Source organism: Labrus mixtus, chromosome 20 (genome assembly GCF_963584025.1).
Source record: "Labrus mixtus chromosome 20, fLabMix1.1, whole genome shotgun sequence".
Taxonomy (NCBI): domain Eukaryota; kingdom Metazoa; phylum Chordata; class Actinopteri; order Labriformes; family Labridae; genus Labrus; species Labrus mixtus.
The window spans coordinates 20,829,664-20,850,230 of record NC_083631.1 but is presented as its reverse complement, the minus strand read 5'-3'; the positions used below and the strand labels follow the sequence as shown (position 1 = coordinate 20,850,230).

General features: G+C 40.3%; 2 protein-coding genes across 3 annotated transcripts; both read left to right on the top strand.

The window, feature by feature from the left end:
* Positions 1-7,796: 7,796 nt before the first annotated feature.
* Positions 7,797-10,607, top strand: LOC132954299 (lens fiber major intrinsic protein). Its single transcript, XM_061026835.1, has 4 exons — positions 7,797-8,494; positions 8,578-8,736; positions 9,730-9,810; positions 9,891-10,607. The coding sequence occupies exons 1-4, from the start codon at positions 7,805-7,807 to the stop codon at positions 10,053-10,055; spliced, it is 1,095 nt and encodes a 364-aa protein (XP_060882818.1). The 5' UTR covers positions 7,797-7,804; the 3' UTR covers positions 10,056-10,607.
* A 1,190-nt stretch (positions 10,608-11,797) lies between these two features.
* On the top strand, positions 11,798-19,589 carry syngr1a (synaptogyrin 1a). 2 transcript variants are annotated; one of them, XM_061026844.1, is made up of 4 exons: positions 11,798-12,394; positions 14,226-14,463; positions 15,037-15,182; positions 18,646-19,589. In XM_061026844.1, exons 1-4 carry the CDS (start codon positions 12,293-12,295, stop codon positions 18,769-18,771), a joined length of 612 nt encoding a protein of 203 aa, XP_060882827.1. In that variant the 5' UTR covers positions 11,798-12,292; the 3' UTR covers positions 18,772-19,589. The 2 variants fall into 2 exon arrangements, with proteins under 2 accessions (XP_060882827.1, XP_060882829.1); XM_061026846.1 differs by lacking the exon at positions 18,646-19,589 and adding an exon at positions 16,297-16,715 and having other exon boundaries at positions 11,828-12,394.
* The last annotated feature ends 978 nt before the right edge of the window (positions 19,590-20,567 follow it).

Genomic DNA, 20,567 nt, shown 5'->3' with positions numbered 1-20,567 from the left:
AATCAGAGAGGGGGAGAGAGTAAACTAGAGGGGGAGAGGGGATAACTCACAAAATAAATACTGTGCGACTTATTCCTTCACAACAGTATTCATGGTTTATTTTTACTTTCAATCATTGTAATCATTCCACATTCATCTACGATATTGTATTTTATGTTCTGAACTTTTTTTTTTTACATCTTAGATTGATCTTAAATTGTGGGATTTTTCGCAGTTAGAATCTGAGACTGATTCATTTTATGAAGTTCATTTTATGTTTTGAAGACAAATAAAGCAGCTGAAGCCAGTTTCTGGATAAAAACATCACAAAAAAAAAACTGCCAATTTGAAAAATAATCCCGTGGTTATATTGGTGTTCAGCACGGTCACATAAAATCCTCCTGTTCACACAGTCAGTAAATATTCACCTGGAGTGTGTTTCAAACTTTCCAGGAGTGCATTTCAGAATACAAGGATTCAGGTTTGTTTAAAATTAATTTCAAATTAAATATACTAAACTATAAGAAAGTAATCCTAAAGAAATAGTCATGTTTTTCACTTCAGTCAGATGTTAGATTTTTTAGCTGTTTGATTAAGACTTTGCTTTTTTTCTTTTTCATAAGAAAAACTGAATATTTACTTTTGAATTGTCGTTCTTATTCTTTTTCTTCTTCTCTGTGCCAGGCTGAGCTCCACAGATCAAGGTCAAGCCACCTGAAGCCACCCCCAAGCTGCACTCCAAGCTCTGGATTCTCTTTGATGTCTTTGAGGACAACCAGAGCATGCTCTGATGTCTCTGCATGTTAGAAAGCTAATATATGCAGAAACTTCCATACTTACAATACGATTCAATACACGTTATTTTCCCCTTTGGGAAATTTGTCTTGGACTCCAAGTGCTGCAAACATTCAGCTGCCTCTACAGTGGAATCAATAAATCAAATCAATAGAAACAAACACATCCACATACCAATTCAAACCAAAAGACACATCCACATATATTGCACATTACCCATATTGCACAACATGATGTGTGTCATTATCCTATGCATTCACAAGCAGCTACCCCCTGTGTTGTAAAATTAATACAAAAGTGGAAGTACCAAAAAACTGTACTTCCTCAAGTCCACTTGAGGCTTGCTCCAAATGCTGGTGCTCAAGGGCAACATCTAGTGGATCAAAAAGTTACACATTCTTCCTTTAAATGTTTTTCATTTCCGTTTAAAGTGCAGAATAAATACTTCCTAATTTGATAGTGCGATATATCGTCTGCTGTGTTGAGGTCAGAAGGTCAGGGCCTGTTTGTGCCTGAAGGTTCCTGCTGAGGGTTTGTGTTAGCACAAGTGTCTGTACAGATCTTAAGTAAACATCAGAAATATTCTTGACGAAACATGAAGTGTAATTGTCGTATAGGTCATCTTTTGCCCCCTCACATTTTACACAGAATTCAATTAATGAGAAGGAAATGTCTCATTAGCGACTCGGGTGATGCAATGACTCCAGCCTTAAAGTCTGAGCCGGAAGCTATAACGAGCCGAGCAGCTGTCAGAAGACGTTTCAGCGCTTACGTCCCAGAGCTGTTTGGATCTCCGCTGGCAGAATTTGTTCCGACAAGGTGTCCACTTTTTATTTTTATCCTCCATTCCTTCTTCATCCGGCTCTCTAGAGACACAGCAGCACCTTTTTTTTTTTTTTACCTGCAAAGAGGAAGACTCACCTGTCCTCTGGGGACCACACACACACACACACACACACACACACACTCAGTATGAGAGAGGACACAGATTTTACTACACGGCCAATGAAAATCTGTTAGGTTGGACAACTTTGTGTCCTTCATGGATTAGAACTGTATGTCTACAGTAAATTACTACAAAGACCCAGCAGTAAGTCTACAAGCACTGGACATTGGACAGGGCAATAGATGACACGCTTCTTGTCATCATCTCACAAAAAAAGTTACAAAACACATTCAAAAACATGCAGTATTGTTTTTCTGAATTTAGAGTGAGTCTGCAGTTTAAAGCAAGTTACAATAGAGTTAACAGTTGTGAGTGTACAGTAAGTTTGCATTTGGTCTGCAGCAACGTTACAGCGAGTTTGCAGCGTCTTTAGGTCAAGTTTGCTGCGAGTTAACACTAACAGTTTATAATAAGTTTAGAGAGACACTGCAATGAGTATAGAGTGATATTACAGTGAGTCTGAGAGTTTACAGTGAGTTTAAAAAGTAAGTTCACTGTGATTTCGCAGTGAGTTTTTTTTGTAGGTGAGTTTACAGTGAGTTTATACTCTGTGTGATGTCGTCAGTGAGTTTCAACATGCTTACAATATGTAACTTCTCAGTTAGTTAGTTCTCACAGTTAGTGATGTGAGTGTCAGCATTGCATTTGCAGTATACTTAGTGATTTTACTCTCAGTTCAAAGTGAGTTTACAGTGACTCTGTCATGAGTTTGCAGTCAGTTCAAAGTGAGTTTACAGGAAGTTTACAGTGACTCTGTCATGAGTTTGCATTGCATTTGCAGTATGCTTACAGTGAGTTTCCCATGGGTTTGCAGTGGAATGACAGTCAATGTATCTTACAGTGAGTTTGCAGTAAGTTTACACTCTGTGTGATGTCTTAGGGTGAATTGCAATAAGGTTACAATACATTTGCAGTGAATTAACAACGAGTCCTCAGTGAGTTTGCATTAAATTTGCAGTATGCTTACAGTGAGTTTCTCATGTGTCTGCAGTGAAATTACAGTCAGTGTAGAGAGACATCTTACAGTGAGTATTCAGTGAGTTTGCACTGAGCGCACAACAAGGTTGTAATGATTGTACAGTGAGTTAGTGTATTGAGTTTGCAGTGAGTGTACAGTAAGTTAAGAGTGGCTCTAAGTTTGCAGTAAGCTTACAGTGAGTAAAGAATGTTTAACAATGATTCTGCAGTGACCCTACAGTGAATTGACAATGCGTTTGCAGTATGTCTGCAGCGACTGTTTAGAGAGATAAATAAGTGGATCAGGTTTAGATGTTCCTGTCCTCCATCTGTAGAGCCACATACTCGATCACATCCTGCAGTGCTATCAGGCGAAAGTGGGTTACATTACCCAATTACAGACGGAATGACTTCAAACGCTGACCAGGTCAACCAGCTGTTTAACCTTCCTCGTGTTTGTAATATGATTAAGCAGCAACATTTATTTAGATCAACCTACATCTGTACAGAGGACACACAGGCACACACACACACACACACACACACACACACACACACAGCCGTATGATATTGCACTTGTTCTGCACTATACAGCGGGACTGTCCTGATTGTCTTTCAGCTGCAGGGACCACACACACACACACACACACACACACACACACACACACACACACACACACACACACACACACACACACACACACACACACACACACACACACACACACACACACACACACACACACAAAGTGAGTTCAGTAATGGATCAGACTTTGAAGCTGATAGATTATTGATCAGGGGCCAAGATGGATGATTCCACTACTTCTCCTGTCCTCAAACATTAACTAAAGAAACAGAAGAAAAAAGGAGGAGTAGAAGGACAAAGAGGAGGAGGGGAGGGGGGGAGAAGAGGGGGAGGAAAAGGGGGGCAGGAGGAGTTGGAGAAAGAGAAGGAGAAAGAGGCACACTTAGCGTTTATCTCTGCTCACTGTCTCTGCTGCCCTCTGTTGGACAGAATCAACACTACAGCTTTTAAAAAGCCATGTTAAGATGATTTTAGAGTTTAGCCCCAAAAAACATCCATTCAGAAGAGGAAGAAGAAGAAAACAAGTGATTGAAGTCAATATATAAATACATCTTTCAACGCACCAAACCTTTTACTAAATCTAATATAATACATGTTACTGTAAATCCAACAAAACACTTCTCAGTAAGACTGCAGTTAGATACATTCTGCATCTTCTACAACTAAAAAATGTAGTCTTTAACTCGTCTTTATTTTTAAATATATTCTGTTTTGAAGGCGATGATGAGATTTAAAAAAACACCAAGATTAGAAATTACGTTATAACTGTGACTGAAACATGCAACTTTGACAAATACAGTTTGAATATTAAAAGAGAAAAATTAAAGAACGACTTCTTAAAAACAAACAAATATGAGAAAAATGTAAAATGAAAATAAGTGTGTTAATGAAATTCAACAATAAGATGATGTGCTCAGTAGCAGCTGCAGGACTGCTTTTGAGCGTTGAAATAAACTCTGTTTTTTTGTTTTCAAAGGCATTAAGCAGTTGTTAAATAGAGCATGTTGACCTCAGTGAGTCCTCCAGGTTACAGGAACATGTCAGAGCAATGTGTCCTCACGTCGTTTCTGATCAAACTGATGAAGCGGAGAAAGAAATAAGAAGACACTGAGGTCACGTTGATGTATGGACGAACCTTACAAACATGCCATTCTGTGTTTCCAGTAACAGATAAGCCGCTGTGAAAACAGGCATCACACACATCTATATAATGTTACACACTGAACTGACTGTTTGGGTCTGTGTATGTGAGTGGGTGGGTCAAGGACAACCAAGTCACGTTGACAACATGAAGGGAGTTCCCGCAGTTTTTTGGTCATTAGAAGCACCATCCCCCATTTCTCAATAAGAAGTCCATGCTTTGCTTTTGATTTGATGTAAAAGTCTAAAAAAAAGGGTTTCACTCTCTGGTATCAATAAAAAAAGAAGGAAATTTTAAGTCATCGAGGCGCATGGACAAGTTACAACCGTCTAGGGAACGCCTGTGGAGCTCTTTAAAGTCTTCATATGTGATTTTTCACACTTAAATATAATATAAATCACGTATATCCTCTGAAAATAACTCTGTGAGTCATGACTGTCTACAATGGGTGTAACACCCGAGTCCCACTGTCTGTGATGTTTTCAGAGTTTTCAGAGTCCTATCTTCAGTTTGTTTACATCGCCCGGACAGCCGGCTGACTCCTCCCCTCGTGTATAAAAGTTGTTTAATTGAGGGACAAGAGAAAAGAAGAATAACATACTGTACTCACTGCTTAACTGTGTTTCTAGATCACGCTCATTTCAGGTAAATTTACATGCAGTGTGAAGATACGAGCAGAATAAACATCGCTAGCATTAGCATGCTAACACAACAATGCAGCGCAAGTTGTTTTGGTTTCATGCTGGTGCTCAAGGGCGACATCTGCTGGATCAAAAAAATCACATATAAAGCCTTTAAACTAGCTACAGAAATGTAGCAACTAGCAGTGCACGACTGCAGTGCCCTAAAACTCACATAGAAGGGCAATAAAGAGTTACTAATTTGACCTAACAAACTTGTCTTTGGACTGTGGGAGGAAGCTTGGAGGGATCCCACAAATGCACAGGGAGGACATGCCGACTTCCTGCAGAAAGGTCCCACTGTGCTGCCCTGATCTCCTCAGTTATAAGGCCATGAATTAGAAAGTAGGACAGACAGGTAGTGTGAAAGACAGACAGGCAGATAGGTAGTTAGTGGGACAGAGGGACGGACACACAGACAGACAGACAGAAATATATCTGCAGTATAACGGCTCAGTTTCTTGTCTGAAGGTCGTTCAGGACGGCCAGTGAAAGTGAAGAAATCTCTGAGCTTTCCAGAAATGTGAGACCTCGTTAATGGAGGGAAAACACCCACACACTCCTGTACACAGGGACACACAATCACACCAAAACACACACACACACACACACACACTGAAATACAGACCCGTCAAACACACACTAATGTCGTCTTTTAGTCTAAAAAAAGAAGCGACTTCCGGAGATTTTTCACCCATTATTTGGTCGTTAATGCTGTCCTTAAATGTCAGAGCAGCAGAGAGCAGGATCACACACACACACACACACACACACACAGACACACAGCTCTCTCAGGTTGCAGTATGAAGGACAGGCAGTGTTATTGCCCTGGTTAAAGCTTCTCTATATGCGCCTGCATCTAGGCTAACACACACACACACACACACACACACACACACACACACACACACACACACACACACACACACACACACACACACACACACACACACACACACACACACACACACACACACACACACACACACACACGCACGCACACACACACACACACACACACGCACACACACACACACACACACACAGCTCTAGACTTGTGAGGACTATTTATTGATGGAATTCATGCTTCGGTCCTCAGGAAAAAAAAAACCTCATAGCCACGATACAAGTAAACAGAAGATATGCAGTTTGTTATTGATAATATTTCGAGACAGAGAGCTGTAAAGTACAGTGCAATAGAAGAAACACAACAGAGTGCAGAAAGGACACATAGACAGGTATTGAGTGCAGCAAAGACACATTACAGTGTGAGACACGGTTCAGTGAACTAATGAAATGCAGCACGGTGAATGGAAGTGTGATAAAAATTTAAAAAAAACGCAGTGTAGTGCAGTAAAATCGAAGTGCCTAGAAATACAGTAAAGAAACACACCGAAGTGGAGTCACAATAAAAACAGCAGAGGGGGCAGTAGAGGAAATGACCAAATGTAGTACAGCATGGCAGAAGAAAAGGGTAGTGCAGTAAGATATGAAGGTACAGGGGGCTTTAAAACATTCAGAAAGTTAGAGTAACACAGTAGACACTGACGATAGTACAAATGTTTTTTCTGTTGAACACTGACATCTATTTTTGCTGCTTCCTTTTATTATTATAGATGTTAAAAAAAATGTGTTTCATTTTATTGACTTAGTTGTGATTAATGATCGAACAGAAACAGGAAGCCGTCCTCTCAGATCTCAGTCTGTGAGCTGAGACCACCCCCCCTCCCCGTCCCCCCCGTTCAGCTCTATAAGAGACGCACAGTCAGCAGAAACACAGGACTCACCTGAACACCACCTGTGATCCTCAGCTGTGTGATCTAGCTCTGTTTGGACTCCTCGCTTGTGTTTGACGGGTATGTTTCACGTTTTCTCATCCCAGTTTCTTGATGCTGGTGGACCGTCGTTGCTGCTTGCCTCATGACAAACAGATGAGAGGACATTAACCAGTCGTGTTTTTATCACCTACATAAATCGGATCTTTGGTAAATGTGCAGGAAGCCACGGATGTTATAACCCAGTGGACGAGTGGTGTGTGTGTGTGTGTTTGTGGATAATTGTTTAAAAGGATTGTTATCAATAGTTTGAGGCTTTTGGAGGCTCAGGCTTCTCTTCGTTCTTAATCACAGTTTGTGGATTTGACTAAAGAGGAAGAGGAAAGAATAACAAAGAAGAGCAGTCCAAACAACCACATTTCTTCTAGTGTCCTGCACACATTCATCAGGTCCCTTTTATAACACAGCAGATATATCATGTATGATATTCCATCAAAAAAGCTTTCATCAGATAGCTCATTTAAATAATAATAATAATTCAAGATAAAAATGGAGAGAGAGTCAATGTTACGGATGTCTGGTGGGACGGTGTTAAAGAAGAAAGGGGGGGCAGAGCGGCTGAAGGCTCTGGACCCTCAATAAGAAGTCCATGCTATGGTGGACAGGCGGGCGGGTGGTTCATTGAGTTGAATGGAAGAAGAAGACTTAAGAGAGATGGTGGGTTTTGGGTTTTGGTTGAAACTGTATAATGCTTTAATCAGCTAGAAATCCAGTTAGCATCATTAAAGCATTTACTGAAATCAAAATGTTTTTGTCAGTTGAATAATATTCAGGACAACTCATGTTGAAATTTGAACGTTTAAATATGTATATAAAAGAAAAATGACACAACATTATTATAGCAGATCTCTACAGCTTACCACTGCTAGTTTGTGTTGCAGGTAAATGAATCAAGTTGCAATCATGCACATCCGTCGTTGCCTGCATCTGATCCTGACTGACATCTGGACTCTGTCTTGTTTACATCACTTCTTGCTGGAGTTCTTAGGCACTGCCCTCTTCCTGTCTGCCAGCCTATCAGCTGTCTTAAAATTCCCCCCAGCCACTGGAAGGCAGCAACTGAATCTGAGGTCCGAGGGCAACCAGAGCAACGTGAGCAATGTGTTCTACCTGGGAAATGTGTGTAACCAGAGCAACCTGAACAACCTAGTTGATCAGAGTGACCTGTGCAACCAAAGCAACCTGAGCAGCGAGACCAATCAGTGGAACTTGAGCAACCTGTGCAACCTGTGCATCCAAAGAAGCCTGTGCAATGAGAGCAACCTGATTGAAAAGATCAACCTAGGCAGCAACCAGCGCAAGCTCTGTAATCATTGCCACCTGATCTCCCTACCTGTCTCACCTCCGAGCTGTCTGCAGGCGGCGCTGGTGTTTGGTCTGTCACTTGCGATGGCAGCATTCTGCGTGGGCGGGGAAGTCCACCTGAACCCGGCGGTTACTGTAGTAATGCTCCTTACCCTTAGGCTCCGCCCATGGAGGGCAGCCCTATATGTGATTGGACAGCTTCTAGGGGGCGTGGCTTCTGCTGCACTTCTGTTGCTGCTGACTGGAGACGTGACTCCAGCCGTCAACCAGGTGAGCATCTGTGTGGTCGCCCCATCAGCGAATCAGAGTTCAGCTAACTAGAGCTGAATAACTAATCTGCCTGTTCTGTTTAGGTCGTTCCAGGTGTTCAGCTCCACCAGGCCGTCGCCGTGGAAACACTGGCAACTTTCCAGCTTGCCCTGGTGGTCTTGGCCATGGTTGATGCCTCCCTTCCCGCTGTGGTGTCAAATATGCTGGTTGGCCTGGCTGTCAGTCTGGGTCATTTAATTGCAGTAAGTCTCGAATGAGCTGCAGATTTCAAAATCCTGTGATTGCTGATCAGACCATGCCCCCTTAACTTGAAGAACACCTGTCAAACTGCAGAGTGATTTTATGTCAAACATGAGCTGTTATAAGCTTACAAGACATTATTTACAACAAAATTGAGACATAAAACCTAATTTCCATGTTTAAAGTAATTCCGCAAATATGTAACTACTGAAGGTCTTATTGATGTGATCAGCTGAAGAACATGTGATGGCACTGTGGTGAAACAAGAGTGGTGCCTCTCTTCTCTTATAAACAATCTTTGGAAGAGAACAGACAACAGAGAGGTCCTTTTTATTATAAACTTCGCCCCTCAAGGCCTTCGCTCACTGAGTCTCTTTTCTTCGTCTTAAATTGCTGCACCTTTCAAAATAAACTTTTTTAAAACTTGCATTCTCTCTAATGCCCAGCAGGGAGCGACTCCACCTTTCCCAAAGGATTGATGAGAAGACAAAACTATTTATTTGTTTTAAAGGTTTAATTTTAGGCTTTTTATGCCTTTATTTGAAAGGTATGGCCGTGAGAAATCGGGGAGAGAGAGCATGGGGAATGAACTGCGGAAAACGAGCCACAGGTTGGTTTCGAACCAGGGCTGCAGACATTAACCACTACGCTACCGCAGCCTCAAAATGAGCCAATTTCTCAGTTGATTTATAACATCAATTTTATAATTTTTGCATGATGTTGATCGTAAATTATGGTCCCAAAGTCAAATAGGACATACCGGTGATGAACAAGTAGCTAAAACATTTCCTGCTTCTCTCGAATATATCTCCAAAACAATAGCATGCTCACCTTTTTATAAACAGTAGTCTCTCTCTCTCTCTCTCTCTCTCTCTCTCTCTCTCTCTCTCTCTCTCTCTCTCTCTCTCTCTCTCTCTCTCTCTCTCTCTCTCTCTCTCTCTCTCTCTCTCTCTCTCTCTCTCTCTCTCTCTCTCTCTCTCTCTCTCTCTCTCAAGGTGAGTGCGACAGGATGTGGGATGAATCCGGCTCGTTCATTCGGTCCAGCTGTCGTCACTCTCGACTTCAACAACCACTGGGTCAGGAAACACAAAAGCACAAAAGCACACACATGAAGTGTCATTCTCAAACTCCGCTTTGATTGGCTGTTTCTCCTCAGGTGTTCTGGGTGGGGCCCGGTCTTGGGGCGTGTCTTGCTGCTCTCCTGAACGACCTGTTGCTTCGGCCACGTTGGCATCATCCGAGAGACTGGTGGGCGGAGCTAAAACAGCTGTATGTGTTGACGGACAAACAGCAGCAGATGGCGTTGTCACACAGTCCATGACCCTGCACACACACACACACGTACTTGTTTTCATCACTAAGGAGGACTTCAAACAAATGAAACTAAAGGAGGACGCCATGTTTTTCTTCCTCTTTATTCTTGATAATCGTAACTCCAGTAGAAAGAGCAGTTCCACAGACTTTCTGGTTACAGGATAACCTTCTTCTTCTTAAGAATTGTATCTTTCTATGTGTATCTCCCCACATATGTGCAATATTCAGTGTTTTATATTCGTCAACTAAAACATTTAATAAAAATTGCTCTTTATCATATCTTCAGGATATTTACTTTTCAATTTGTTTCTATTCTCACTTATTATATTTACCCACTTTTTTATTTAAACTTTTTAGATATTTTTCCTCAAATGTTAAAGTATTTATTTCATATTTGCATTATTTATGTCATTACATGATAACTATACTTAAGTAAATTACAACAACTATTTTAAACTTTTTTTTAAATGCAATCTTTTTAATAGTGTTTAAAAATTATGACTGAAACCATCGTGTCTTAAAATTAGATTCCAAATCAAACCTTTAGAAAGTTGGAATTAAAATTTCACCTTTACTCAACATTTATTTCCAAATGTTTGGTTTTTTTTCATTTTAAATAAAAACTTCCAATCAATGCTATTTAGTTAAATTTCTTTTCTCTGTTTGTTTTAAAATTTTAAACACAAAATGGGTAAACGCAAAAACAAAAGGAAACCGTTAATGTTTGCACAGTGACAGATGGAGCTCACAATGATCCTATTAACACACACAAACATAAACACACACAGACTAACATAGTGGAGTCAGCCATGTCTTACTATGGAAACCATCCACTTCTTCACAGTTTTCAGAGGAAACATTCAATTCTTTCTTTATTAGGATCCCCATTAGCAACAGCATAAGCATCAGCTACTCTTCCTGGCGTCACATACAGTCATACACACTTATACACAGTACAATATAACAAAGACAAACAGCAACACCCTCTCATACGGATTCAAGTTCATACAGAAGATAAAGAAAATAGCCATTTATTTCACAGACAATCTGCAAAGGAACACAAAATCATCCTCCTCACTTTTTTCCTTCATAGACTGGGTAATCAGACACAGGTGAGACTAACAAGACACAGGTGAGGACAATGAGGGCAATCAAAGCTGGAGGGAAACACACAGGCAGGAAGAAACACTATAGACATAATACACAAGGGGGAAAAAACTACAACATAAAATCAGGAAAGACTAAAGACACATAGAAAACTAAAGAATGTAACAATACACACTAAAACATAGAAACACAAGGTTAAGAAATTACAAAATAAAAGCACTAAAGATAACACACAAGGGTAAACAGGCAACACTGGGAAAGAATGAGAACTAAAACAAGAAAAATACATCAAAACTCTGAACTACAAAACTACACCAGACCAAATCATGACAGTAGTGATGCCTGCTGCCACCCTTAGGACAATCAGAACCAATACAGTTTATGGTGTTTGATTAATCAATTGAATACTTATTAAATTAGCTACAACAAAAATACATACTAAAGTTATTCATAGAGAAATACTAAAAACGATTAAATGTGTTTTCAGATTGAATGTATTCAAGCTGATAGTTTTGCTGATCAGCAGAAAAAAAATAGCAAAAAGATAAAGAAAGAAAGAAATTAAATAGAAAGACTGAAAGTCAAAAAAGAAGGGAGGAAATAAGGGCAGAAGGTATAGGAGTTTAATTTGCCCTACATGTAGCCTCACAGGCAGCACTTCCTTTCATGCAGTGTAACCCCGCCTCCTTCTGTTTGACTGGGAGACTTGTGCACTAAGATGAAAGAAATCAAACCATGTGATTGGTGGAGACACCCTTCAGCCTGTGAGATTCCACTCAGGGGGAACAAATCCTCATGCTCTCCTGGAGGGGGATGAGAAGGATTAAAGCAGATTACAGTTTACACCAGCAGAGGAGAAGTGGAAAGACCAGTACAGAGAACCATTGGACCCAACTGGACCATACTGGACTAACTGGGCTAAACTATACCAAACTGGGCCAAGCTGGAGTAACTGGACAGATTGGACCAAAGTGGACTGGGGCCAGCTAAATTTGGGTAGTAACTTACTGGACTGAGCTGGGTGGTGGTCTTGGACGTGGAGGTGGAGGTGGAGGTGGAGCAGACTGAGGTGGGCTGTACAGGTCCAAACTGGTCTGAGCTGGTCCAAACTGGTCTGGGGAACAGGCAGGCTACTGGATGGATGGTTTTCAGGCGTACGGGGCGGGGAAGGCAGGTGGAGCTTTTGAACCCCAGACCTTTCTGAGGCAACCTCAGACGGTGGTGAGGATCCTCTGCTGGGTGAGTGAAAGACAAAACAAGCTCACCTGTGAGGCAACCCAGATGAGGTCACACTGGTGAGGTCCCAACGTTTGAGTCCAGGTGCTCTGAGTGGGCGGGGCTACTTGTCACAACAGTGAAATAAATTGATTTCTCTCTGTAAAATATTTGTTTTGGTGATGCAGCTGAACTGCTGTCGCTTCTGAGCTAACCAGCAACATGCTAGTTAGCTAAGCCGACGCTAATAACTCACTATTCTGTTTTATATATCATGTTAAAAGTGTTTTAGTTGGGTTTGTTAGTTATTTTCGTGTTACTAAAGGCTTAATTTATGTTGGTTTTAATGGTTTATAAGTACAGAAAACCCTTACAGGAAATGTATCTTTACATTTTATTTGACTTAATTTTCCTTGGAAGTACATTTTTGTTATTTTCTTAATATCTACATTTTTTAAACTAAATAACCGCTGGTTACCTGTGATAGAGGTCAGTTCAGTTGTTACACAAGATTTCTAAACATTTACTCGCTATCATGGGAAAACCAATGTTGCTGCCTCAAGATAATGGGAACGTAAATCAGAGATCTTGGGGAAACAACCTGGAATCATGGGTCAATTGAGTGATTTAAAATGTCTATGTCCATTTAGGGCTTCCGTAGACTTTAAAAGTTGGTTACCGCAACTTTTTGTCTAGCGTTATTATTCATTCTGAATTTAGTTTGATCTTGGTTTGGTAGCACTGGTTTGTTTTACTAAGTTATTTACTTTCATGTTTTACTGACTTAATTTAAGTTGAGCTCTGTAACTGTTAGTTAGGTTAGTTTATTGAACCTTTTAGGTCCTGTTTAGTTCAGGTTTCTTCACGGTTTATATCAGGTTAGTTAAGGTTTGTCGTCTTGAAGCTCGGTTTGAGATGTTATGTATACCATGCGTGTGAGTTTGAGTTTGAGTGTGTGTGTGTGTGTGTTGGTCATGAGACTGGTGTTAACATTCCTGAGGCTCAACACAAGACTCCTCCAACAAGACCTCATTTTGTCAAACTGTAGCTGCTCTGATTGCGCAAGACAGTGTGCTTTAACTAAATGGTTTACTGAGTATAGACGGTGTGATCTGTTTGGACAGTTTATATTAGAAGGATGTTCGTAGCATTGACCAGCAAGCGGCAACCTCTGGTGTTAAAAAATTAAGGCAATGCAAAAGTGGAAAACACCGTAGTTCATTAAGCGTCCACTTGAGGCTGGCTTCAAGATCAACAGAATACATACTCCCATTTCTACAGCAGAAAATAACATGTTTACAACCTGGTACAAGAAAACAACTTTGGTCTGATTAGCTGATGTCCTCATGGGCAAACATTGTAGGGGGTTGATTTTTTTTTTAAAACACATTTAATCTAAGAACGATATTAGTTATGCATAGCTAGGTGCAAGACTGACCTGATTGATGGTTGGGCGCCTTGTTGCAGTTTAACAGGAGGCTTAAAACACGCCTCGGCTGCAGCTCCTTGGCTGTCATAAGTTAGGATAAGAAATGATTTCCAGCATGGCAACCACCATCGTCGTGCCTCCAGAGCCCCCCTGCAGTGATAACACTCAGGCTTCATCCACTTTTTATTCACATTTATGGTCTATATTGACCAGTTCATTAGGAACACCTTAAGCTTAGGTCATCTTCTATTTTAACTCAGTTACATCCTGTTTTCAAAGTAAATTTTATCGTTGACAAACCATTGATTTTAGCAGTTTACACCTTTCTGATCTGAATAGCTTCTCGGTGTTAGCATCTAGCTTCTTTTTCCGAGCGTGGATTCTTCTGTCAGCATTCAGCCAGCTCTCTTGTGTTTTTCTTTCCAGCTCTTCTCGATCGTGATCCTCGGCTGCATTGCCAATGAGGGTTACGTCAACCGTCCCGAAGAGGTCGAAGAGTTCTGCATCTTCAACCGCAACCAAAATGTCTGTAACTTTTCTGTCGCCACGGGAACTCTGTGTTTCCTCTGCTGCAGTGCTTTCCTGGCGCTGGACCTCTACTTTCCTCAAATAAGCAGCGTTAAGGACAGGAAGAAGGCTGTCATGGCTGATATTGGCGTGTCAGGTGAGACTCTGACATCATTTGTCAGTTTTGCAGACGCTTGTAACCTTTGACCTCAACCTGGTAGTTTACCGTGTAGTTTGTGAACTAACCTTGTGTATCCTGTGATCTTTACCCAATTAGTAACCATGCGTAACCTTTTGACCTTACCTGTTCACCAACCATATGTTACCTGTGATCTTTCCTACTTTAAAAACTCTGTAAAATTATTTTATACCTGTTTAGTTGACATGTGTAGGCTGTGATATTTACCTGTTTTATAACCATGATTTAATCTTTACTTGTTTAGTATATCTGTGACCAATGATATGTATCTGTTGAATAAACCCTGTGTAACCTTAGGGTCTCTAATTTAACCTGTATGCTGCAAATGTAACTTTTGATTTTTACCTGTTGAGTAACCGTGTGACACCTGAACTCTTCACCATAGTTTAGTGAACATATAATAATCCTAACTTGTCTTGTTTGATTACCACGAGTAACCTTTGATTTTTCCCAGCATATGCATGTACAGTATGTGTTACCTGGGATACTTTACCTGTTTTGTAACCAGGTGCTGCCTGTGTTTTTCTACAGCTGTCTGGTCTCTGGTCTGGTTCCTGGGTTTCTGTTTTCTGGCCAATCAGTGGCAGGTATCTAAAGAAGAAGACAACCCTTTAAATGAAGGTGCAGATGCTGCGAGAGCTGCTATCGTCTTCTGCTTCTTCTCTGTTTTCTCCTGGGTACGTACCTGAACTAATCACCTGAACACATGACACTCACTTGAGCCAGCACACACTGAAAAACTGTCGAACCCCGTGGTTTAATATGAATTTAAAGGTCCCATATTCTGCTTTTTCTGGTTTTATATGCTCTTTAGTGTGTTTTCCAAGTGTCCTGTGCATGTTTAGGCACATCTATGTGCAAAAATTCAAAGTCCACGGAAACGCAGCTTCTCTCCTACGTCCTCCTGTTAGCTGTAGCATTAGCCGCATGTAACGCTCGGTTCTAGCCCCCCTCGATAAAAATGTGTCAGTGCGGCGTCATTGTCAGTGTGAGATCACTGATCTAAGCCCATTGGCTCGTTGTGGCAAGCCCTACAGCTCATGTTGAAATTTCCGAGACGCGTGCTGAGCAACTGACCAATAACGACAGAGCGGATCGGCAGACCAATCAGAGCAGACTTGGCCCACGTGGGGTCTAACAGTGTGGGCTCAACAGAGCGTAGCTGACGGACTCAGAGCGTAGAGGGAGCAAGGAGGAGCAGTACATGAAAACAGACGCTTTTTTCAGACTTTCGCTATTGTGAACATACAAAAGTAGGTACATAGATTAAATATACAAACCCCAAAAAGGGCAGAATATGCGCTCTTTAACACAATTTATTTAGTATGGGTTCTGCTGTACTACTTTACGCCGACACTGTAAAATGTGTCCAATGAAAATGATGCTGGCTTAGAGAGCTCAACTCAATGACTCTCAAAAAAACACTAGTGATTGTTGTGATTTTGAGTTTCTAAATCACATAGAAACATCGGGGGGTTTATGATGAAAACATTCAGGAAAGACATTTTCTGTTTTTCTCCCAGTAATCATCATGGAAATTCAAACTAAGTCAACTTTCGACTTCAGTTTTTTTTTTCTGGAGCTTTTGGCCTCAACATGTGATCACACAACATGTGGACTCAGTGGTATGAGTAAAGGTCACATGATGACCTCTGACTGATGACAAAGAAAATTGAAAGCTGTGGGAGGACAGACAGTCAGGTGACTTAACACTCTTCTTTCCTCTGTGTCTGTGTTCATGTGTGTTTTCTATGTCGTAATGTGTGTAATTGTGCGTGATGTGTTGTGCAGGGAGGTCTCACTCTGCTGTCCATGGAGCGCCTGAAGAGAGTCTCATTCGAAGAAGAATACAACAAACTATTCAGCCCACCAATTGCTTGAGACACACACACACACACACCATGACGCATGCACACACACACAAACAAATAACCTCACCTTTCTCCTTCAGCCAATCGGAGACCAGCATCCCTGTGCCCCCTGCTTCCTTCTCAGCATATTCTGAACCCTGATTGGCTGCCTTAAGTGCCTACAATCCAAAGTGCCTTCTGTGATGTTTTTTTTTTCCTCAGCAGTGTTGTTCCTTTACATTATTATTGATATTATTATTAGACAGTAATGTCCTGATATTTACAATGATGTCATCCTATATTTTGATCCATTACAATGACGTTATGACCTGTGATGAAGATTAAAGTTATAAACTATGACACTGTGTCTTTATAAAGTTCATGAAGGATCTATTATCGTCATCCTGATGTCACTGTGATGTCATGTGTCCTCTGCGTCTTCCTATAATTTTGCTGCTTTTTTCAGATCGAAAGACCTCATTTTGAATCGATCACTTTGATACATATTGATTCTGAATGATATCATACTACACATTAGAAAAAACCATCTGATGCAGAATAGTACCTGATGAAACAATAGGACGTAATACTGTAGAATACAATATAATAGTATAATAAACAAACCCGAGATCCACTGCTAGCGATGCCGCATTGCCGGCAACGAGGAGAGACGGAGAGACCTTGGACAAGAGCAAAGATCTATCATGTCAAAGCATGTTCCCTTGGCCGTGGTTAGGGTTAGGGGTTATAGGATAATGTTTACATGGACGGGACGGCCTTGTGTAGAAAAGCTGTTTTAGTCAAGGACTAGAGAAAAGAAGAATAAAATACTCACTGCTTATTTGGATGTCATGTAAGTATCTTTAGATCACGGGCATTCAGTGTCAATGTATGTGCAATATGAAGCTACAGGCTAATTAAAGTGTGCTAACATTAGCCTGCTAACACAACAACGCAGGCCACAGGCAATTGCAGCTTGAGCAAAAGACATTTCTGTCCACCACTTGTGCTTAACGGTGCTTGATTCCTTCGTGTGAAGGTGTGTCGCTGGAGGAGAGCGGAGGCTTCAGTATGGCGGAGGTGTCGCAGTTTGTTTTGGTTTCATGCTGGTGCTCAAGGGCGACATCTACTGGATCAAAAGTCACACATTCCTTTAACTGTCTAGTATTTAGGATTAAGAGGGATCTTGTCAGAAACTAAATATGTACTCCTCATTATTATGTTTAAGGTGTAAGGAAGCAGTGTTAATAACGTTTGATGGTTTCAATCTTTTATGACCTCATTGCATGTTCAAAAGTTTACAGGTTTGAATCCTCTGAGTGGTGGATTTAGCGGGATCTAATGTCAGAAACTAAATACATTATCTTCATTATAATGTGTCATTTGGTATATAATCAACTGAAAATGAAAAATAATATATTTTTGTAACCTTAGAGGGAGCTCTTTTTATTTTCTCAGGGAGGCTCAGAGGCTACAATCTGCCACCTCTCCACTAGATGGCAGTAAATCCTTCAAACAGCATCATAAAGGTTGACTAATTATGTAAATGTCTTACGTTTTTTTTAAGATGATCATGGAGAACAAGATTAACAAACTGTGATGAAACTCACACAGTCAAACTAAAACAGAAAATATTTAGAAATTATGTTTTGTACAAGATATAGATTCAGTTAATTTTTTTTAACAGAATAGGTTTTTCCCCAATTTCCTCATTAAATTACTGATTTGATCAATAATCAACGTAGATCAGTTATTTACTGATTACTGGAATCCAAAGGAAACAAGAACATCCCAAACCTCAGTCTAACTTCCTCACAGGAAGTTGTGTTCATAAAGTTTGATCATTTGAATTTTCTATAACATTATGAATTTTTAAAAAGTTTAAAGGTTTACATCCTTTTTGCTGAGACATGTGAATAAAAATTGACAGTTTGAATCCTCTGCCATGTAGCCATTTTGGTGAGGTGTGAAGGTTTGAATCCTTTGCCTGCTGAAGCCGAGTTGATAAAGTTCGATGGTTTGATTCCTCGCTGTTGCTGTGTTGATAATCCGATCCACTTTAATCATATAGCCCATTTTTAAAAAACACTGAAGTTTACTGAAGTGCTGCACAGTGAAAAAGAGCAGATATAAAAACATTTGTAGACAGGTAAGGGACACATATTAGTGTTAGAAAACCATGGTCAAGTGTCTTTTGCTGAATATGTGACCTTTAAATCGTCTCTGTTGTGGAGACCATGTTGATGAAGTTTCAAAGTTTGATTTCTTTAAATCCTTTTTGTGTCTCTAGGCCATCCAGTGTCTTCTGGCCGTCTACAAGTTCAAACTTGGAGCCGATTCTGTCACGTACAATCAGGAGTACGTCGACCCGAGCATACAGGAAGCTTTTGATGAAGCCCTGCCCACTGATGAGTAAATGGGCGGGGCCTACACTGTGACAGACAGGTGTTGTTTGTGCTGTTCAGATATCATGACACATTTAGGGACACTAAGAACACTGAAACGAAACAACAGTGCCAGTTTGATGATGCACTCCACCAGTTTACATGGCCTCTTTGTCAACAGCCAATTACAGAAGATTTAAATGGCTATACGTCTTAACTCGTGCTTAGACAGCAGACAGTATGTAGAAAGTATGTTAGAGACCTGGATTCTTACTTTGAGCCTGTTAGCAACCAAGGCTCATTAAAAAAATAATCTTAGCTCGTTAGCTGCAGCCAAATGAGGTCTAATGGTGGCTGACTAGCCGACTGATGTTAGCATGTTAGCAACAGAAAAACAGTAGCAAAATAAGTTTAGGTTGTTACAATGAAGATTAAAGTCAGTTGGACCAAACATGTTTGTTGTTGTTGTTTTTGTTGTCTTCTGAACAATATTGGGCTAATTTCAATCTTAAATCTCCTGTTTACAATCTACAACATTTTAATTTTTTTAATTATGGATAACACGTATTGTTTTGGAAATCAAAACAGAGCTGTTTAAAAAATAAAAATACCTCTCGTAAAGTGTGTGCCAGTGATGACAATAACTAATCAGACCTATTTAGTTTTTTGTACCAGGCTGTAAACATGTTAATTTATGCTGTAAAAACTGCTTTTTTTGGCTGTTGTGTGTGTGTGACTTCCGGTGTTCCTGGAGCCAGCCTCTAGTGGACACTCGACGAACTGCAGGATTTTGCAGTATCTTCATTTTTCAAGACCGGAGCGAATCAATAAACCCCCTGCTGGTTGGAGGACTAAACTGAACTTTATTAACTGCTTGACAAAATGAAACAACAAAAGCACAACACTCTGTGAGTTTGACTCTTTGATATCTCTTGATTCATTCAACAACAACAAACTGAACTTTAAAAACAAACCTAGAGCTGGAATACTTGGATTAAGTGATTGATAAGCAGATTAGTAGATGACTGAGTCTTTATTAGAAACATAAAGTCAAGGAGAAACAGCTTTCGCAGATTTAAGTGAACTCACAATGAATTAATTGTTTAGTTTATTTCGGCGCCATGGAGACAGGAAACAACAAGTCGTACTGTGAACTCACCTGAGGGGAAACGGCTCTAATGCAGCCAAATACTGAAACACTGACTAAATGCCTGAAGCCAGGTTAAAACGTTAGATAACATTAAAAGTCAGACTATAATTTTTCTGTTGTTTGCTAGCAGACCAAAAATAACACGGAGACTCATTTTTTAAATACAAAGCCAATGCGGGGCATGAAGTGTTTCCCCTCAGGTGTGGGTAGTACTTAATGAGCTCTGTCTTCATTTTTGAACGAATGACAGATTTATCTTCTAGGTATTTGTGGATTAACAGTTGAATCACTGAGTCAGACTGAATCAAAGTTAAATCTGGAGCTTAAAGTGTTCATCACTTTGTTTAGAGTCTGAATGTGTCTGGAGGAAGAGGGACATCTGACCTGGTTTGACTCTAACAGTCAGAGATGTGACAAACACTGACAGTGATTCTGATTATTTTCTTCAATAGCTGTGACAAACATATCTTAAACAGCAGGAAGATGTTTAATGTCTAATACAACCAGGGCCGCGCTGCTCAAAATTAATCTGACCGGGTACTGGATTGGACAAAATCTATTTTATTGTTTTTCTGATTAAAATATCCAGGTTTTGCCAGCATGAATGGGATAACTATCAATCAAAATATCACTACTACAAAATGAAAGACAACTTTTAAAGATGTCAGTATTTTCCCA